Source organism: Elephantulus edwardii, unplaced genomic scaffold (genome assembly GCF_000299155.1).
Source record: "Elephantulus edwardii isolate Elephantulus edwardi_28Jun2011 unplaced genomic scaffold, EleEdw1.0 scaffold00045, whole genome shotgun sequence".
Lineage (NCBI taxonomy): Eukaryota > Metazoa > Chordata > Mammalia > Macroscelidea > Macroscelididae > Elephantulus > Elephantulus edwardii.
Genome location: NW_006399795.1, coordinates 4,638,889 through 4,661,122, shown reverse-complemented (window position 1 = coordinate 4,661,122; position 22,234 = coordinate 4,638,889). Strand labels below are relative to the sequence as shown.

Sequence of the window (22,234 nt, the reverse complement as noted above, 5' to 3'; positions counted from 1 at the left end):
ACATAAATCAAAAGACACACCTACTCAGCTGTTTCTGCATGTCCTATTCACCGACAATTTACTATTTTCTTCAAGTTATTCAGCCTTTTCTGAATTGTTCCAACTCCATTAACAGAAACCCATTGCCTCTTATTTTTTAACATAAAAACTATTTTCTTTTTCCCATTGTTGCACATTTTCTTCTTCTCCCTTCCCCCTCCCTCCCCAGGCCTCCCTGCAAAGCACCCCTTGTTCCAGTTTGTTGTCGTAACCCATTGCCTCTTAAGGCTTCTATCTAATCTTTTGAGTTGCTTTTGTCACTTTGATTCTGTATTAAAACTAAAACAACAAACTCACAAACAACTCAAAACTCATTTCCATCAAGTCAGAAGCAACTCACAGCTAACCCTCCAGCAGGTTTTCGGAGGCTGTAAGTTCCACAGGAGGAGACTGCCCATCTTTCTCTGACAGAGCAGCTGGGGGATTCGAACCACCGGAGAGGTCCTGCTTTTCAGTTTGCAGCCTGACTTGCTACAGACGGTGCCACTAGAGCTCCCTTTTCTAGACCGTTCTAATAAACGCACGATGCTCAGAGCAGACATTTTGTACTAATTAACCTAAACTTATTATTTGTCTTTAAGAAGACTTCAAGGGACTATTTTTAAAATTAAAAAAAGAAAACCAGCACAACAAAAAACCCAGCAACGCAGAACTCTTGTCATTTCCTGTGGTCCTCCGCCTTCTTCCCATTTTCTCAACTATTCCAAGTTTGGGGAAGAATATTGCCTTTCTTCTCTTTATTGTTTCCACATGTTTGGTTCCCTAAATAACATATTGTTCCATTTTGAGTAGAAGTCATACTGCATCTAAGTAAGTGTGGCTTTTTGCCTTTTTATCTGGCATTCTAGACAATTTCTTCAGATCTGTCTTCTATTAATGGGCTCGTTCCAGCTGCCCTGGCAGCATGGCGGTTAAGGGCTTGGCTGTTAACAGAAAGGTTGGCAATCCAAACGCATCCATTGCTGTCATGGGAGAAGAAACTAAAAATCTGCTGTCATGATGATTACCACCTGGAAATCCCTGTGGGACACTTCTACTCTGTCACATCGAGTCGTTACATGACAACATCCAACAACAGTATTGAATTTCAAATTTCCAGCTCTTTGTTTTTGTTTCCTGAAGTTCTGTTCATTTTTGTCACTCTGTAGCCTCATTTTAAAATTTCTTTTTATTTTATCAAAGTAGCTATGTGTCTTTCTCATGTCATTATTGTTATTATCATTATTGTTTTTTGTCTTTATTGGAGGAAACTTCCCACCTTCCTCCCATAGAGAGGCTAGTGGTTTGGACGGCTGACTTTTTTCGACACTACACACTGTGCCACTAAAGCTCTGTGATGTTATTCTTGGGGATCCATCTACACTGGCTGTTCCTTTTCACAGGTGGGCAGGGATCCCCTGTGTGAATGTAGCTCTGTGCTAGGTGCTCAGGAGGCAGGAGAGGCAGTGCCAACTCTCTTGGGGCTGAGAGGGTGGTGAAGGAGAGGCACCAAAGTTGCAGCCAGCTGGGCCGGGGGTAGGGAGAGAAGCCCAAAGCGCTCAGCCAAGTGTCTGCGAGATCTCTTAGATGGTACACCCTAAGAGTGAGTGGGAGTTAGCGGGAGCTCTGGTGGCCTAGTGGCAAGAAGCTGTATTGTAATCCCAGAGGTGCACAGTTTAAATCCACCAGAGGCTCTGCTGGAGGAGGGCCAATATCCTCCTGTACCAGTCAGATCCAATTTGATAGCACACACACACACACACACACAGAGAGAGAGAGAGAGAGAGAGAGAGAGAGTAATAAAATTTTAAAAAATTGAGAATGAATGGGAGTTGGCTGTGAAAGCCTAATCCTGGGTTATGGGTCATATAGGAGCGCTGGAGGGTCAGAGAAAGAGAGGACGATCAGTGAGATGGATTGGCGCAGTGACTGCAGCAGTGGACTCGAGTGTGGCGGAGAGTGTGGGGTTGGCGCTGGACAGGGCAAAGTTCAGGTCTGTTGTTCACCAAGTCACGGTGAGTCATAGTTGACTTGATGGCAGCTAACGACAGCTAACAGGCAGAGTGTTCAGTAAATGATTGCTCATGTTACAACAGCAGGCCTTCTCTGTGTTGCTGGTTTGCTGGCAAGTCAATACGAGCTCATAGAAAGCCTGTAGGATGGACTAGGACTCCATGGGGTTTCTTACACTGTAATCTCATGGGAGCACTTTGCTGAGTCTTCTCTCAATAAACCACAGGGTAGCTTCCAGCTGCCAACCTTTGTGCTAGCAGCTGAATGCTTACCCATTGCATCACCAGGTCTCTGAATCGGCCTGGGAATTTGCCAGTCAGTGGAATAGAAACTGCCCTACAAGGTGCTGTGCACTTGAGTCCCGAGCTGTGAGACTCTGAGGTTTGTGAATGCAGGTCACTGGTCACTGGAGCGCATGCTCCCTCCCTCAGAAGTCTGCTGCAGTGTGTGGTGAGCAGCGTGGTCCTCAGGTCCCCCTTCCCCTCTCTCCTCACGTGCAGAGCAGCTGTAGCCTCCGAAGGGTAGGAGAGTCGTGGGTGTGAGTAGAACTGACAGTCGTTCATTCTCACCCACCTGCAGCGAGTGTCGGTGGGGTCATTATTCTGTGTGCTGGCCTTTGACTGTCTTCTGTGGTTCCTGTCCCTCACAGTAGCCCTTCCTACCTGCCTGCATCTTCTGCTGAGTCTTCCCTCCTCTGTACCGGATGCCTCCATCCATCCTGTTGCTAAGGGAAGCCTTCTATCTTCTCTCTGGCTCCTCCTTTTTGTACAAGGCTCCCCGCTTGATGGGCATGTCCAGTCAGTTCCTTCTCCAGAACCCACCTTGCATCTTCCCTTCTATCTCCTTAACTAACTTCTGCTCCCAACATCCTGAAGTTCCTTCTGCTCCCAGCTACTGCAGGGACAGCTCCTTAGTTTTCTTGCTTCAGCAGGCAGGGGGCGTTCCTGAACACACACCAGCTCCTATTTTCCCCCTGCTGCCAAAAACCTCGGTGGGTCGCCCTGAACAAGGCATACAGCTCTCTCTCACCTGACCTTGCCTGACTCACCCTGCACCTCCTCCAGCTTCACCATGTTTTCTCATTCCTGCTCACCGTAGCCCTCACGTGCCAAGTCCTTTCCCACATCAGACTTCGGCACGTCCGAAAGAGTCTCCTGGTTTTGTGCATGGCTAGCTCCGCCCCCTTCGGTCTCCTTTCAGTGAGATGGAGTGATCAGCAGGCACAGCAGTGGGTTCAAACATGGCACTGGTTGTGAGGATGGCACAAGATTGGGCAGTGTCCGTTGTGTCATCCACACGGTTGCTGTGAGTCAGAACTGACGGGATGGCACCCAACAACAACAACAACAGTCCCAGAGGAACCTTATTCATTATTCTCAACACTCATTGCCATTGAGTCAGATCAATACGTAGCTGACCTTCCACCAAGGTTCTGAGGCTGTAAATTACATGGGAGCGGATGGCCCGTTTTTCTCTTGTGTAACCTCTGGTAAATTCAGACTTTAGTGGGCTTTGGTTAGCAGCAAAACTCCATACAGACTAGGCCACCACAGCCTGTGTTCTCACTGCTGATGTTGTTCTTGTTAGGTGCCAACGTGAGCCAACTACGATTCATAACTGAACAGTAGGTCTGCACCTTGCCCCACCTGGCACCGTCCTCAGTACCTCTGATACACCTGAGCCCATTGTACAGTCATTGTGTCAATCAGTCTTACTGAAGGTCTTCCTCTCTTTCTCGGACCCTCCACTTTTCCCAGTGTGATGTCTTTTTCCAAGGACTGGTCCTTCCTGACAATATTCCCAAAGGATATGAGATGAGTTTCAGCATCCTTATCTCTAAGAATCACCTTGCGTTGCTCCACGACAGACTTTGTTCTTTTGGCAGTCCACGGGATATTCAGTAGTGTTCTCCAACACCACAGTCAAGGCATTCATTCTTCTGTTGTCTTTATTCACTGTCCAACTTCTACATAGATACATAGGAAGTCATTGAAAATACCGTGACTTGGATCAAGTCTTTATCCTGATGGCATTTCTCTTTCACACTTCAGAGAGGTCCTTGATGGTAGATTCCCCTAATGCAACATGCCTTTTGCTTCCTTGACTGCTGGTGCCATGAGTGTTGACTTTGGATCCAAATAAAATGAAATTGTTGGCAGCCTGAATCTCTTTTCCATCTATCACAATGTTGCTATCCGCATGTACCCTTGTCACAATCTAAGTTATTTGGCTATTTTCCCCCTTCCTCTTCTCATTGGTAGCTGAAACAGGAACTTTACCTGCCCCCTCGGCACCTGCTGACAGCCCGGCAAATGTGGCCCCTGGTAATGGGGTGGCATCTTTTGGCCCTGTTAGATGCCTGGATGCAGAAACAGACTTAGAAGCCAAATAGCTTGTCTGAGGTCATGCAGCAGGTGGCAGCGGGATGATTCTGGTGAACATGCCATACCCATCATACTGTGGCCAATGATAGTGGCCACTGCCAGAACCCTGGGACACTCTGGCGGACCACAGGCAGGTCCCTGGACACCAACATGTGACATTCCTCTTAGAGTGTCCGTCAGGGAATGGCGGGGGCTCAGGGACCCTTCTATCACCTGGTGGAGGCCTGCACCATTTGTTCTTAAAGGCTCTCTGGACGGTGTTGGGGAAGTTTCATTAGATGGGTGGGGTAAATGTTACATCCAGGAAACTTGACTAGAGACTCCCTGATGATCTCCCTGTCCCCTCCCCTCCCGCCCAGGCCGCACCAGCTTCTACGAGGAGTATGGTGTCATCCGAGACGTCCTGCAGAACCACCTGACGGAGATCCTTACCCTTGTGGCCATGGAGCTGCCCTCCAATGTCAGCAACACAGGGGCCGTGCTGCGCCACAAGCTGCAGGCCTTCCGGGCGCTGCGGGGCCTGCGGAGGGGCAGCGCCGTGGTGGGCCAGTACCAGACCTACAGCGAGCAGGTGCGCAGGGAGCTGCAGAAGCCAGACAGCTTCCAGAGCCTGACACCAACCTTCGCAGGTGGGCTCCGGGGCTGCCCACCCACCAGAGCAGCTCCCACACCCAGGAGCCCTTTGCTTGGGTTGGAAGGGAGCTAAGGTGGGGATTTCCACGAGGGACATAGTGGAGCGTGTGATATGTCCCATGAAGGTCTCAGATCTCTGGTCTCTGACAGCTTAAAGCACCAGGCCCTCTGCTGGCCTCTCCACATCAGCCTCGGTTAGTCCAGGGCCACAAAGGCTCAGGGGCTGGTTGTGCTGGTACAGAATGTGGAGTGTGTACCAAGGCCCTCAATGAGCAGCAGGCCTGCCCAGCTGCAGCAAGGACCCTCTGGGGGGCAGGCCCAGGCTGCCAGGCAGATGCCACTAGAAGCATCCAGGAGAGGGCAGGAGGCGGTGGCTGTCTTCTGAGGGTGCAGGTATCACCCCCATAGTAAGCAGAACAGCAGTATGCAGAGCACCCACCGTGCACCAGGCTCTGGCTTGCATGCTCGTGTGTACACACACCCCAGTTGTGCAGGTGCAATTATGAATTATCCCATTGTATAGATGGAGTTCAGTGAAGTTACGAAATTGTGCCATGAATGTGCAGAGAGGTTGTGGGAACCCAGGTTGGGTGTATGTAGAGCCTGACTGTCTCCCCAGAGCTGCTGTCCTCCTTACTCTGCTCCTGGCCCCTGCATCACATTTGGCTTTGTGCACTCTCACACACATCCCGAGTGCTCCACAAATGGCGGGGGGCTCCTTTCATTGCATTTCCTCTCAGGAGTCAGGACCACCCCTCTCTGTGCTGAGACTTTTTCCTTTTAGAGCCTTGACATCAGTGATGTTCCACCCAGCACTGCACGCTCTGTGGACTGTGGCTCTTTGAGGAGCCTCGAGGGAGGCAGTGGACCCACAATGAGACGGTCCAGGGATCAATGTTCTATCATTGGTGAGAAAGAGCCTAGAAGGGGGGTGAAAGGTAAGGGAACAAGGAAATGAGTACCACAGGTACTAGATGATGCCAGGTCAGTTCTGACCCGGGCTGACTCCTGTGTCAGTGCAGAGCTGCTCACAGTGTGGATTTTCGTGGCTGACTTTTCAGACACTGATTGCCAGGCTTTTCTTCCAAGGTACCTCTACGTGGACTTGAACCTCCAGCTTGCAGTTAGTAGCCAAGTACATTAACCATTTGCACTCCAAGGGCTCTTAAGTATGGGGCAGGGATTCTCAGGAGGCAGTGGGGTGCCCCAACAAAGAGAAGGGCAACATGTTTGTTCTCTGTGCTGGAGTGTCACCCCCACTGTCCCCTTTCTCCTCAGGTGTCCTCGTTCACATTGACAACCTTCGCTGGGAGGGTGTCCCCTTCATCCTGATGTCTGGCAAAGCCTTGGACGAGAGAGTGAGCTACGCGCGGATCCTGTTCCGGAGCCAGGCATTCTGTGTGCAGAGTGAGAGGCACTGGGCCGAGGCTCAGAGCCCATGCCTGCCACAACAGGTCATCTTCTACATTGGCCACGGTGACCTGGGCAGCCCCGCCGTGCTGGTCAGCAAGAACCTGCCCAGGCCCACGCTGCCCTCCGAGAGCTGGAAGGAGGTAGAAGCCCGGCCTGGGCTCCGCCTCTTCGGCAGCCCTCTGTCTGATTTTTACGCCTACAGCCCCGTGAGGGAGCGGGACGCCTACTCCATCCTCATCTCCCACATCTTCCACGGCCGCAAGGACTCTTTCATCACCACGGAGAATCTGCTGGCCTCCTGGCACTTCTGGACGCCCCTGCTGAAGAGCCTGGCCCAGGAAGCCCCACGTCACTACCCGGGAGGAGACGAGAGTGGGCACCTCCTGGACTTTGAGTTCAGTGGCAGCCAGTTGTCCTTCTCCCAGACGCAGCCAGAGCAGCTGGTGCCCGGGCCTGGTGCTGCCCCAATGCCCAGTGACTTCCGGGTCCTCAAGGCCACGTACCGTGAGAGCCCACTGATCTTGGCCTGGGCTGAGGAGCTGATCGCTAAACTGGCCAGTGACATTGAGACCATGGCCACCCGAGCGGTGCAGCGCCATGGCACGTTCCACCTGGCGCTCTCGGGTGGCTCAAGCCCGGTGGCCCTGTTCCAGCAGCTGGCCCTGCGGCACTTCGCCTTCCCCTGGGCCCACACACACCTGTGGCTGGTGGACGAGCGCTGCGTCCCACCCACAGACCCGGAGTCCAACTTTCAGGGTCTGCAGGCCCACCTGCTCCAGCACATCCATATCCCCTACTTCAACATCCACCCCATCCCGGTGCACCTGCACCAGCGGCTCTGTGCTGAGGAAGACCAGGGCACGCAGCTCTACGCTGGTGAGATTGCTGCCCAGGTAGCTAACAGCAGCTTCGACCTGGTGCTGCTGGGCATGGGTGCCGACGGGCACACGGCCTCACTCTTCCCCCACTCTCCCACTGGCCTAGATGGGGAGCAGCTGGTCGTGCTGACCACAAGCCCTGTGCAACCACACCAGCGCATGAGCTTCAGCCTGCCTCTCATCAACCGGGCCAAGAAGGTGGCCGTCCTGGTCATAGGCAGGATGAAGCGTGAGATCGCCATGCTGGTCAGCCGCGTGGGCCATGAGCCCAAGAAGTGGCCCATTTCAGGGGTCCTGCCAACTTCGGGCCATCTGATATGGTACATGGACTACGAGGCGTTTCTGGGGTGATGGTCCTCATACCCTCTGCTGCATCTAGACCCACTCTCCTCTGCCCCCTCACCATCTGCCCCCCACACAACCAAGCTCCCTGGAATCTGGTGCCCTAGGGCTAGACCCCCAAGAAAGAAGGACCAGGCCCTATCTCTCTCCCTTTAGCCATCAACCCCTGTCTAGTTATGGCAGCTAGACACAGAAACAAGGACAGAACGGAATCCCTGCTCACGAGAAGCGTCACATCTAGCTCTGGAAAGCAAATACCCACTTTGAGAAAAGACCCTCCACTGCCAGTTCCATATTAACACCCACCAGCACAAAACAAGGTGTAGAAGCTCCAGATTCAAAGGGTCACAAGGACAGAGGGTAGTCAGGGAATACTTCCTGGAGGAGGTGGCCCTGGGACTAGCTTCTGTGGAACAGAAGAGAAAAGAGTGAGAGAAGGGAGCGCTGCATCCACATAGGGCAGAGCCTTTCCTGGTCTTGCCCCCTTGGCCCTTTTCTCCTGCCCTCCACTTTTGGTGGCTGGCTCGCCCTGCTCTGTCTCTCTTCACTACCCTCTTCTCCATCCTGACTGTGGGGACCTCTGTCTGGCCTCTTGTCACTTTGCTCTCTTTCAGAAACAGGACAGGCTTCACATCAGCAGTAGGACTAATGGTCACTTCAGGAAAACAGCTGAACAAAATGATAGAAGAGACAAGGATATAGAAGATTCAGAAATCTGCAGGCTGCTGTTTGGAGCATGCTTTCTGGGTCAGTGAACCCTACTTGGGGATCAGGCTTTCTCTGGGAGGAGCCCCTGTCCTCCGCCCTCACACCTTCTCCTGGGCAGACTCTGAAGACACACTGGGTACAGATGGTCAGGCCATTCCAGGGACCCCTGCTTGAGAGGCCATGTCCCTCCCTGAGGGCCTCCAGGTGGCTGTTTTCCTAGTACAGCCTCTCCTGTTTCACCAGGATGGATCCTGGGAAACCAGCCATTCCCTGAGGGTGCTGTCAGGTGATGCTGGGCCATGCAGGCAGCTGTGATGGGACAGATGGGGAGCCAGACTCCCTTGTGGGCCGGCCCGGCCTCTGGCTGCTTCACCATGCCAGGGAGGACAGCGCAGTCAGCCCTATTCACAACTACCTCTCAGCGGTGACATCTGAGCCTGCTGGCCCCTTCTACCACCACTCTTGCCTTTGGGAAAAATCAGTACCAACTGCCTTTTTGTCAGAGCAGATTGTGTGCTATGCTCTTAAGAAGCTACCAGCCAGTCAACCAGCAATGCGTACTTTCCTGAAACCCACAAGAGGGTCTCAGAAATCTTAACAAAAGGAAACATTTTGGGACCTGTTTACTTTATATTTCAACTTCCTTTGTAGTTATGGGCCCCGAGGTGTTACTGTACAGGAATAAGAGACTTTCGGTGTCTGTGTCACCTGGAATTTTCAAGGGGAGATGGGCTTTTGGTGGCTAACAGGAGCATCCCCAAATCTCTTTCTGGACCTTTGATTGTTTACACTTTCTACTTGGCTGTGGATTGGCATTGGAAACAACCCTTGCTTTTGTTTGTGATGTTTGCATGTGAAAGGGTTGAGCCAGGGACTTGAATATGAAAGGTATTCTTGTTAAAATTCTGCTTACTCTGGTCTCCAGTGACCCAGTCCAAACAGAACATCTCTCTTTGTACCAAGACAGCTCATCTTGGCAGAGTGGAACCAGAGCACTCAAGGTCAAGAGCTCCCCTCCCTCTTGGCCTGTGGCACTAGAGTTTTTGCATCTGGTGGGTGGACACAGGTGATCTGTTGCCAGAGTCCACCTCTCACCACATGGGGGTGCTCGCGCACCATCCCTCGCCTGCCTGCCAGTTTCATCGTCTTTTATTTGTTTGCATTTCTGTGTTTTCCTCCCTTGTCCACAGCACGCCCCCATCTGTTCTTTAAGAACTTCCTCTTCGGCTTGAAACACCAGAGAGGGAGGCACCTTCACGTGGCCAACCTCACTGCGGGGCAAGGGTGAGCTGGCTCTTGATGTCACTGTTTCTGAATAACGGTGAGTCACAGGCAGGCCAGAGTTAGGATGTCCTGTTCTTACTCAGGAGTGTGGCTGCCTCCAAAGTGCCCTTTATCTGCGTGAGTGTGGGGTTGGGGAGGGGTGAGGACAAGAGTTGCCACCAGGCTTCCTGTCCAGAAAGAATCAAGTGTTTTCTGAAAATCACGGTGGGGGAAGTCCAAGCTGGGAAAAGGGTCAACATCTCCCTGCTTCCTGTTGGATGGGCAATCGGGGGTGGGGAGGTGGGGGAAGCTCCTTGTTGGGCTCATATCAGTTATTGGGATGAGTCAGTCACATTTGTGCATAAATCTGCATATCAAATTTTCTTAAAAGGATTCTTAACTTGGAACTGGAACTACCTACCCCCTGCTTTCCATTAAAAAAAAAACACAAACATTTTTTATGGCAGTCGATGAAATTGAGATGGGATGTTTGAAATACATTGCTTTCAAATTATGTGCTTGGCTGCTAAAGAAGAAAGGTTGACTGTTCGTACCCACCCAGGGGACTCTGCGAGGGAAAGATTTGGCAATTTGTGTCAGTATAGATTGTTGCGCTGTTGATTCTGATGTAGCGATTCCATAGAACGGGGTAGAACTGCTCCCTTCCTCAGAGTCCCCAGCTTGCAGTCTTTGGGGAGACAGATTGCAGTGTATTTTCTAGCCCAGTGGCCAATAGGTTCAGACTACTGATCTCTGGGTCAGAAGCCAAGTGCTTCCACCTCCGCACCACCGGGGCACCTTCCATAAAGCCTGCAGACTAGAAAACCCTGAGGGGTAGTTCTACTTGGCTACAGGAGGTCACTGAGTGTCAGATGTCAACTAGTGGCACCCATCAACAACCAGTGTTTTTCTCTGATGCACAGACCACTTGAGGGGCTGGGGCAGGAACCTCTGCCTTTCTCTCTAGCAAGAATCTCACCCTTCCTCCTCCCAGTCTTAAAGGAGACTTCCTCAGGGTTGGTCCAGGGATCAGGAGCTGGAGGCCAGGCTCTCAGTGCTGCTGGTATCGCAGCCGGGGTTCACCCCATTAGAGCGGGAGGATAGGGGATGACTGGAGTTTGCCTGAATTGTAGCTCTCCACACAGGGGCCAGCTTGTTTTATTGCTTTTAACAGTACTGCGAGGTGGGCGGTGAGACCCTCACTGATGAGCTTAAAGCTGACGTTAGAGAACTGCTGTCTAATGAGCTGTGAGGAGCATAGCTGGAAGGCAGGTCCTGTTTATGCAGATGAAAGTTGGTGCTGCTGGGCTCTGGGCTGCAGTCACTGCCCCGTTGGAGTGCAGGCTTAACCCTTTGCAGTCCTGCCTGCTCTTATGCCCACTGGTCCCCGGAGCAGTCCTGTAGACCCATGCCACTGTGGAGGGCTGAGGGGACGCTAGAGTGAGCCCTGTTCTTTTGCTGTAATATGTGTAGCCATCACAGAACTTACCAGCCCCACTCCCTGCCCTTCATACTCTGGAGGAGACCCCTGCCTCCCTGTGCACAGGAGTCTTCCCTGCAAAGCTTGTCCTGGAGGAAAAGGGCGAGTGGGAGCCTGAGCCCCTGGAAACCCAGGGAGCGCAGATGTGCTCGAGGCACAGACTCGGCCTTCCCCAGAATCACACTCCCCTCCGCTCCCCTCCAGGCAGCCCAGCAGGGCGAGGAAATCAGAATTCCTCCCCTCACTGCCAAGCAAGGTGCAAACTACTGATGCTGTCGTCAGCACGAGGCAGAAACAGCAGGAGATTTGAGGGTGCATTTCTGAAATTATAGCAGACCGTGAGGGGAAAATGATCCCTTTGATGAAACTTCCTCTCCAGCCAGCTTTCTGGAGGACATCTGTTTGCAAAGCAGGTCCTTGGGTGTGTGCATGTGGGAGAAGGAAGGGGATTGAGAGCAGTTGACTAATTATGCCTCTGCTGCTGCTTTTTTTTTTTTTTTAAATTCCCTGGGATGATCTTTGCTTAAAACCCCAACTTTGCTCCCAGGTTTTTGAAGGGATAGTCCCTGCGTTTTTTCTGCCCCTGTGGGTGTGGGGAGGCATGAGCCCATTTCAGTTGCTGAAAGCCCTGTGGAGTTTTTAAAGTGGATAAGAGTTAGCTTTGAAAGCAGAAGTGTAAACCAGGCATTACCTAAATGTATCAGTTTGAGTCCTCAGCTGCAACCCCACGGGAGTCTAGAAGGTTCTTCCTAAAGCTTTACCACCAGCTGCTGTGGAGTTGATTCTGAATCTTGAAGCCTGTGTGTGTCTCCGAGACAAGCGCTGCTCTGTGGAGTCTTTAATAGCTGCTTTTTCTAGATCACCCTGCCTTTCTTCCATGGTGCCAGGGGCTGGATTTGAACCTCCAAGGTTTCGGTTACCAGCCAACTGTGTTAACTGTTTCACCGTCCATAAAACCCACTGCTATTGAGTTGATTCAGATTTGTAGTACTCCGTGAGGTAGAGTAGAACTGCCCTGTGGGGTGTCTAAGGTGGTACCCTTTATGGGAGCAAAGTGCCACATCTTTCTTCCACTGAGAGCCTGGTGAGTTCAAACTACCATCCGTTCTAGATAGCAGTCAAACAATTAAACCACTGTACCACCAGGGATTCCTAAAGCCTTAAGAGGATTTGTTGAGCATCCAGAGCCTCGTTCAGTTCAATTCTCCTGGTTGTAACCTCTCTGGTCTCTTCCTCTCCCCAGTTTTGCTCATTTGGATAAGCCAGGGATAGAGCAGATGCCAAGGACAGAGCCACTCCTCTCACAGAGCTGGTCCCGCCTTTGCCAGGGTGAAGAGTCATGTTTACAGCTGGACACGGCCCGGGGGTGCCATGCTCAGAGGCCTGGCGTGGGGAGTGGGATAAGGAGCAGGTATACAACCGCAGTGCGTGTGGGTGCCTCCTCTGCCCCTGCTGAGCAGCTCAGGGCGCTGGGCTCCTGACTGACCAGGAGAGGGGACCATCTGCTCCCGGGGAGCTGGGTGGACGTGGGCGTGGGTGTCCCCCTCTGGCTGTACTTTTCTTCAGAGATGCTGCCTCTCTGGTTTTTATGGAAACACTGCAAACGTTCAGATGCCTCTTCATGAGACACATACAGAACACAGTTTTTAAAATGAAATGCCTTTTGTATGTCACATGGAAATTTTATTTTTTAAACAATAAAGCAGTTTTACCAAAATCTCTGCTCTGAAGCTTTCTTTGCGAGTTGGAGTGAAGTGGCTCATGGAGCCCGTGATGCTGTGGAATGTGTTCTCAGGGGAAGGGTCCTGGGAGGAGGCCTCAGGTTGCATACTCATTGCGGATATGGGTATGTCAGGGCAAACCAGCAGGATGCTGTTTGCCAGGGTGTGCAATGGGAGAGATACTGTAGGCTCATTGACTGGATTCCACAGAGTCTGTGTCATCGTCCCCCAGCCTGCCCGGCACCCCCTAGGTGGGGAAAGCCCCCATATATAGGGGAGGAGAGAGTGAACCTGGGAAGGAGTATCTTTGAAAGCAGCACCATTGTTTTTTTCTCTCCTGGCCTCTGCCTGCCTTCACTTCTTTCCAGGAAGATTCAGGGTCAGATTTCTGGACCCCCTGAATACTGGTGCAAGGAGCTAGTACCTAAGCCCACAGCCACTGAGTCAATTCCATTTCATGATACTCCTCCATAAGTTCTCCAAGGCTGTAATCTTTGGGAGCACACTGCCTCATCTTCCTCTCTCAGAGAAATTGCTGGGTTCAGACTCCTGACATTTCAGCTGACAGACCAACACATAGTCCAGAACACCACCAGAATTCCTTAGAGAACTGTTGATTGTCCACAGAATAGCACCTCAACAGATGTGTCAATGGCATGAGGAATAACAGCAGATCCGGAAGAGGTGAGACTAGGAAGAGCCCACAGACAGAGGTAATAGAACCCTGTGTGAAACGTGCCCAGGGCCCCAGAGTAAGAAGGGGAGGTGTCTACAGGATCTTCCCCCCGTCTTACATCATCCTGATCTCTCTCATTCTCAAGCCCGTTGAGGTAGTCACTGAGTCAGTTGAGAGTTTTCCTCTTTCTCTGACTCTCCCAAGGATTGGTTTCTCCTGAGAATATGCCCAAAGTATGAGAGATGAAGTTTCACTATCCTTGCCTCTGAGGAGCACTCTGGTTCCACATCCTTCAAGACAGATTCATTTCTTTCAGCAGTCCATGGGAGATTCAATAATCTTTGCCAACACTACAATAAAGAGGCATAGACTCTTTTCGGGACTTTTAGAAAATTAATTAATTTATTTTATTTTATTTATTTTATTTTTTTGTTCAACTTTTAGATGCATAAGAAGCAATTGAAAAGACCATGACTTGGATCAGGTACAATTTAGTTTGAACTGACATCCTTGACTTTTAGAACTTTGGAGAAGTCCTTGATAGTAGATTTCTCCAGTACAATACACCTGATTTCCTGACTGCTGCTACCATAGGTATTGATTGTGGATCCAAGTAAAATGAAATCACTGACAACTTCAGTCTTTTCTCCATCTATCATGACAATGTCTGTTGGCCCATCGGTGAGGATATTTGTCTTCTTGATGTGGAGATGTAATCTTCTGCAGCTAGCATTTCAAGTCTTTTTACTTTCAACAAGCCGGATGGTGTCATCTGTATAACAGGTTGTTAAAGAGTCTTCCTCTCATCCTCTCATTTTTCTTCATAGAGTCCAGCTTCTCAAATGATTTGTCCCATATACACATTAAATATAGTTACGGAGAAAAGATATAACTCTTTTCCTGATTTTAAGTCATGCACTTGTTTTATTCAGACAACTGCTTCCTGGTTTATGTAGAGGTTTCACATGAGCACAATGAAATGTTCTGGAATTCCTGTTCTCAATGTTAGCTATGATTTTTATTATCCATAAAGTCAAATGCCTTTGCATGGTCAAAAAAGCATAAGGAAACATCTTTCTGTTATTCTGTGTTCAACCAGGATCCATTTGACATCAGCTTGAATTTTTTACTATTCCTCGTCAGTGTACTATTTCAGCCATTTTTAAATAATCCTCAGCAAAATTTCAGTTGTATGTGATACTGATAATGTTGTTTGATAATTTCCACATTTTGTTGGATTGCCTTTTTAGGGAATGAGAATGAATATGGAGCTTTTCTAGTCAATTGGCCAGATTTCCATATTTATCTTCCATGTTTGTTGACAGAAACAGGTAGCATGTCTAGGGATGTTTCCTGAAACACCTTAATTGGTATTCCATCAGATCCTAAGGTCTTATTTTTTGCCAATATCTTCAGTGTAACTTGGATGTCTTCCTTCTGTATTTTGGTTCTTGATCATATGCCACTTCCTGAAATGGTTCTGAGTTAACCACCGCTTTTTGGTTCAACAACTCTATGCATTCCTTCCATCTTTTTTTTTTTTTTTTTTAATTTTCTAGGAATACTTTTTCTTGGTTTTTCATTTCTTTTTTAAAATTAGTTTTAATGAACATTTACGGAGATTTTGGATTTCCATTCATTCATTGTTGCACTTTTCTCACTTGCCCCCCGCCCCCAGTTTGCCCTTCTCTTTGAAAAGTAAAAGTCCTTCATTGGTATACAATCCCTCCCACCCCCTGAGTACACTCAACTAGGCAACCTTCATTCTGGACTCTTGTGATAACCATAATAGCCTATCATATATTTTTTTTAACCTGTTCTCTCCCTCATCTGTTTCAATGCAGTATACACAATTTATCCAGTTTTTCTCATTCTTATCCCAACCCTGATGTCAGTTCCTTTCTACAGGAAATTATGCATTATGGAATTATGCAGTGTTTGTCCTTTTGCGACTGAGATATTTCACTCAGCATAATGTCCTCCAGTGTCACCCATTTTGAATAATATTGCATGAGTTCCTTGTTTTTCAATTCAGTATAGTATTCCATTATGTGAATATATGACAACTTCTCTATCCATTCATTTGTTGATGGGCACCTGGGTTGTTTCCAGCTCTTTGCTATTGTGAACAGAGCCACGATAAACATGGGTGTGCATATATCTGCTTGGATGGCGGTTATGGTCTCTTTGGGGTATATTCCCAGTAGTGGAATTGCTGGGTCAAATGGTAGATTGCAACTTTTTGAGAAAGTACCACACCGCCTTCCACAGTGGTTGTACCATTTTACACTCCCACCAACAGTGAATAAGGGTTCCAGTTTCTCCACAACCTCGCCAGAATTTGTTGCTTGCATTTCTGTTAAATTTTGCTATTCTTACTGGGGTGAGATGATATCTCATAATTGTTTTGATTTGCATCTCTCTTAGAGCTAGGGATTTTGAACATTTCTTCATGTGCTTGTTGGCCATCTGAATGTCTTTTTTTAATTTATTATTATTATTATTATGTGTGTGTGTGTGTACCATCAAATCGGATCTGACTGGTACAGGAGGAGATTGTCCCTCCTTCTCCAGCAGATCATCTGGTGGATTTGAACTGCTCACCTCTGTGATTGCAGTGCAGCATCTTGCTACTAGGCCACCCTGATTGTCTTCTTTGCTGAAGTGTCTGTTCATATCCTGTGCCCATTTTTCAATTGGATTATTTGCCTTTATCTTATTGTGGTACTCAAGTATTTTATAAATTCTAGATATAAAGTCCCTTATCCGACATGTCATTACCAAATACTTTTTCCCAGTCTGTGTCTTCCCTTTTTACCCTGTTGGAGGAGTTTTCGGATGTGCATAGGGATTTGATTCTTAGAAGGCCTTCCATCTTCTTTTGATGCTTTGTGCATCATTCAAGATTTTGCCCATAGAAACCTTCAGTGTTTGAATTTGTTCTTCAGTTCTTTCAGCTTGAGAAATGCCAAGTATGGTCTTCCCTTTTGATTTTCTAACTCCATCTCCTTGCAGATTTCATTGTAATACTTTGTCTTCTCAAGGCTCTCTTGCCTCAACAGTCTTGCCCCTTGTATTGGCTTCTTTTCTTTCCAGTGAAAGTTTCAGAGTCTGTTCTGACATCCATGTTGGTCTTTTCTTTCTTCTATGTCTTTGTAATGACCTTTTGCTTTCTTCATGCCCTTGATGTCATTCTAGAACTCGTCTGGTCTTCAGTCTTTAGTGTTCAATGCATATATCAATTCTTAAAATGGTTTTTTATAGGCATTATTTTCATGACAAAATTACAGAAAAAGAAATTCATATTAAAGTGGCCTGTGGACTTGGGGGGTATATAACAATGAAATAATTTTTTTTCTTTTTCAAAGAGAAAAATGAACTAGGGGAAGGGGTGGGCAGGGAGGAAGTGTGCAACAGTGAATGAATGGGGGGGAATTAAATGGAAAGAATATGCTGTAAAAAATATATATATGTTGCATTAAAAAAGGATAGTTTTTTTAAATTCAGTTGGGATACCCTCAAGCTCGTATTTGGGTTCTCTTGAACTTGTTTTACTTTTATTCAATTTCAGTTTGAACATACTGTCAGTGGTTGATGGACTATTCTTTTATTGCATTTCTTTTTTTTATTATACTAGTTTATTAAAAAATATCTTTATTGATATCTTAATAAAAGTTTACAGAAAACTTAGATTTCCATTCATTTATTGTTACGCATTTCCCTCCCTACTTCCCTCAATTCACTTTCTCTTTAAAAAGATTCTTTCACTGTTGCACAATTTCCTCCCTACCACCCACCACCCACCCACCCACCTACCCCTGTCCCTAGGCCACTTTACTATGTACCTCTTATACTGGGCCGTTGTCATGCAGATAATACCTAATCATATGTTTCTTTTAGATAATTCTTTCCCTCATCTATTTAAATGCATTTCCCCAAACCCCCAAGTCAGTCCTTTTTCAAAATTATTATTAATTTTAATGAAAATTTACAGAGACTTTAGATTTCCATTCATTCATTGTTACACTTTTCTCCCTGCCCACCCCTCCCCCCAGTACACTCTTCTCTGTGGAAAGTAAAAGAAAAATTATTTCATTGTTTTACAATCCCTCCCCCATCAGTCTTGTTTTATAACAGTAGAATTATGCAGTTATTTGTCCTTTAGTGACTCAGCTATTTCACTAAGCATAATGTTCTCCAGGTCACCCATTTTGTATAATATTTTATATGTTACTTGTTTTTCAGTGCTGCATAGTATTCCATTGTGTGACTATACCACAGCTTCTCTATCCATTCATTTATTGATGGGTTGATGGATTATTCTATAGTCTATTCTGTAGTTGTCTGGGCCAATTGGCAGCACCATAATAGATAGAGAAGAGATTGAGGCTGTTAGCAATTACAACTTGCTCGGATCCACAATCAACACTCTGAACATCAGCAGTCAGGAAATCAAAAGACGAATTGCATTGGGAAAATCTACTGTTGTGGACCTCTCCAGAGTACTGAAGAGCAACGATGTCAGTCTAGATATAAAGGTGTGCCTAACCCAGGCCATGTTCTTCTCAAGTACTTGTTATATTTCAGAAAGTTGGACAATGACTAAGGATGACAGATGAATAAATGCCTTTGAGTTGTGGTGCTGGAGAAGAGTCTTGAACATATCATGGACTGTTCAAGAAAAAAAAAAGAAGAAAAGAAATTGGTCTGTCTTGGAGAGGGTGAAACCAAGTCTCTCCTTGGAAGTTAGGATTCTGCCTCACTTATTATGGACACGTGGCCAGGAGAGATTGGTCCTTTGAGAAGGACATCATGCTTGGAAGGGTGGATGGACAGTGCAGGAGAGGAAGACCACAGATAAGATGGATTGATACAGTAACTGGGGCGGTGGGAGTTTGTGTGTCAGAATTAGTGAGACTGGCTCAGGACAGGGAAGGGTTCAGAGCTGCTGTACATAGGGTCATTATACATCACAGGTGACTCAGGAGCACATGAAAACAATAACAGATTTGGAAGCAGGAATGGCATCTACTTCCTAGACAACATGCCTCTGGAAACTCTATGAACTTTGATAAATGTTGATAGTTGTAGAGGGGCTTCAGGCCTTTTGTTCATAGGGTTGCTATGAGTCGTGCTTGACTCAAAAGCAATCAACAACAGCATTCTATAGTCAGCCCCTGACTTAGTTTTGCCAGCTGAAATTGAGCTTTTCCAATGTCTCTCTCCTAAGATGTAGTAAATTTAATTCCTGTGTATCCCATCATGTGAAGTCCATGTGTTTATTGTTGTTGTTAGGTGCTGTCTAGTTCAACTCATGGCAACTCTATGAACAGCAGACCTGAGCCTCATCGTAGCCTGGGCCATCCTCATCATCTCTAACACTTGAGCCCATTGCTGCAGTCACTGCGCCAGTCTAGCTCATTGAGCATCTTCCTCTCTTTCACTAATCCTCCTTTCCAAGTATGATATCCCTTTCCAAGGAATAGCCTCTCCTAGCAACATGTCCAAAGTATATCTGATGAAGCTTCATCAACTTTGCCTCCAAGGAACACTCTGGATGCACTTTTTCAAAGATATACATGTTTATCCTTTTGGGAGTGCATAGGATCCTCCGCACATTTCTTCAACATCACAATGAAAAAGCATCAATTCTGTCATTCTTATTCATTATCCTGCTTTCAGATATGTAGCAAGTTATTGAAAAGACCATGGCCTGAATCAGGCACATCTTAGTCTTCAAACTGACATCATTTCTCTTCAATATTTTGGAGAGGCTCCTGACAGCAGACTTATCAAAAGCAATACATCTCCTGATCTCCTGACTATTGGTATCAAGGGTGTTGATTGTTGATACAAGATGAAATTATTGACCATTTCAATCCTTTCTCCATATATCATAATGTTCTCTATTGGCCCAGTGGTGAGGACCTTTGTTTTCTTGATGTTGAGATGCATTTCATATTAAATGAAGTCCTTGATCAGAATTCTGCAGCAGTCATTTCACGATCTTCTCACTTTCAGCAAGCAAGATTGTGTCATCTGCATATGCAGGCTATAGATAAGTCTTCCTCCAATCCTAATGGCACATTCCTCTTCATATAGACCAGCTTCCTGAGTTATTTGTCCATCATCAGTTTGAATAGGTATGGAGAAAGAATACAACTCTGATATACACTCTTCTTGATTTTAAACCATGTGTTGTTCTCTTGTTCCATTTGGACAACAGCTTCTTGATCTAGGTATACATTTCATATAAGCATAATTAAGTGTTCTGGGATTCCTTGTCTTCTCAAAGTTGGCCATAGTTTGTTATGAATGGGTACTGGTCATTTTTAATCAATTAAATGATCTACTATGCCAGAATTGACAAACTGAAGAGGAATGGCATGGCTTTCATTATAAAAAGGAACATTTCAAGATTGATCCTGAAGTACAATGCTGTGAACGATAGCATACTATCCATATGCATACAAGGAAGCCCTGTTAATATAACTATTATTCAAATACACTCAGCAACTATGTAAGGCAAAAATGAAGAAATTGAGAATTTCAACCAGAATAATGTCTATTTCTATTTTATTGACAATGCAAAGACATTTTACTGTGTAGAGTGTAACAAATCATGGCTGACATTGAGAGGAATGCAAATATCAGAATATTTAATTGTGCTGTGTGAAACCTATACCTAGACTAAGAAGCTGCTATGTGAACAGAGAAAAGGAACACTGCATGGCTGAAAATCAGGAAGGTATGCATCAGGGTTACATTCCATATGGATTGATTGTATCTCAATGTCAACACAACAAAAATTCTCACCACTGGATCATTCTGCAACATCATAATAGATGGAGAAAAGATTGACAGTGTCAATGGCTTTATCATACTTAGTTCCCTGTTGCAGACCGAGGGTAAAATATTTTTATAATTATTAATAAATGAGACAGATAACCAAGAATGAGATAGAACAGAAGGCATAAAAACAGGGGGCCAGCAGTTCTAGACTGAAGGGCCTCAAGCCATGCCTTTCTGTGTATTTATCGATAATCAGGGGAAACAAATAAGAAAAAGAATTCCTTGTAAATGAATCTGAATTTTTCTCTATTGTCAACCTAATGCGTTAGCTCAGGAAGTATTTCACATATAGTGACACTCCCTGTAGAGGGACCCTAGCTGTCTCTTATCTGTAGGGAACAGCTAATTTTCTGTGATCTGTCACAAGAGAAACCCTAACTTATAAATTGTAATTCCTTCAATTCCTGAACAAGCACATGGTTTTTCATATAATATTTGGTATGAAATTTGGTTTCCCATAGTTTCCCAATCAATACACTCATAATAGCAGTCAGGAGATCAGGAGACATACTGCACTGGGAGAATCTATAGACAGGGACCTTTTAAGGTGATTGAAGAGCAATGATGTCAGGTTGAGGACTAAGGTGTACCTGATTCTAAAGGCACCAGGCCATGGTCTTTTCAGTCATTGGTTATGCATATGAGAGCTAGATAATGAATAAGAATGACAGAAGAAGACTTGATGTCTTTGGGCTAGGGTGTTGGAGAGAGTGTTAAATATCTCATGGACCGCCAAAAGCAAACAAACAAATAAACAAAAAAAAACAACAACAAGCCAGTTATGTACCAGAGAAGGTGCAGACAGAATGCTCCTTGGAGGCAAAGATTGACTCACTGTAGAGTGCAACTTACAGCTTCGGAAAACATGCTGAAGTGTCAACAATCAATCGATTCTGACTTGACAGTGATAAGACGCAAAAGAGTGATGATCTCAAACATCTTTTCATGTGCTCACTGCTCCTTTGCATATCTTCTTTGAAAAAAATGCATCTTTTACCCATTTTGGTTGCATTGTTTGTCTTTTTGTTGTTGAGCTATAAAGTTTTTCATATATTCTAGACACAAGACAGGGCAGGTTTCAGATTTGTTTTTTACATGATCACTATGAGTAGTGCTCAACTTGACAGCACCTAACCACAACAATGTTGTTGTTGTCATGTGAAAGCAAGTTACCTGTGCCTCATTGAGACCTTATTGCACAACAGCTCTGAAGCCTGCCCTATACTGAGCCAATCTCATGGTCTCTGACTCATCTGCTTCTGTTGTCCCAGTCACTGTGTCAATCTATCTCATTCAGGGTCTTCCTCTCCTGCGCCATCTCTCCACCTTTCCAAGTCTGATGTCTCTCTGTAAGGAATAGTGCCTTGGGGCAACATGTCCAAAGTATGTGAGACAGAGCTTCAAAATCCTTGTCTCCAAAGAGCAATTCAGCTTCACTCTCTCCAGGACAAATCTGTTGGTCAATATTTTTCTTCGGCATGGGAATCCCAGAACACTTGATTGTTCTAATGCGAAACTTATGCTTGGACCAGGAGGCAGTCGTCAGAACAGAACAAGGGAACACTGCATGGTTCAAAATTGGGAAGGGCGTACGCCAGGGATGCATCCTATCCTTTTCAACCTATATGCAGAACAGATTATCCGGGAGGCTGGGCTCTATGAGGAGAAATGTGGGATCAATATTGGTGGACAATTTATCAACAATCTGCGTTATGCAGATGACACAACCCTGCTTGCTGAAACTGAAGAGGACCTGAAGTGCCTGCTGCAGAGTGTCAAGGACTGCAGCCTACAATATGGATTGAGGCTCAATGTCAAGAAGACAAAGATTCTACCACTGGACCAATTGGCAG

The 22,234-nt window shown here is 46.7% G+C and overlaps 1 protein-coding gene across 1 annotated transcript in view; it reads left to right on the top strand.

Annotated features, from left to right (window-relative positions):
* The window catches only part of H6PD (hexose-6-phosphate dehydrogenase (glucose 1-dehydrogenase)), a 34,655-nt gene extending 26,965 nt beyond the window's left edge, over positions 1-7,690 (top strand). The window contains exons 3-4 of the mRNA XM_006885777.1: positions 4,775-5,044; positions 6,327-7,690. Coding sequence (XP_006885839.1) covers positions 4,775-5,044; positions 6,327-7,690 — 1,634 coding nt within the window. The remainder of the gene's footprint in view (positions 1-4,774; positions 5,045-6,326) is intronic.
* The last annotated feature ends 14,544 nt before the right edge of the window (positions 7,691-22,234 follow it).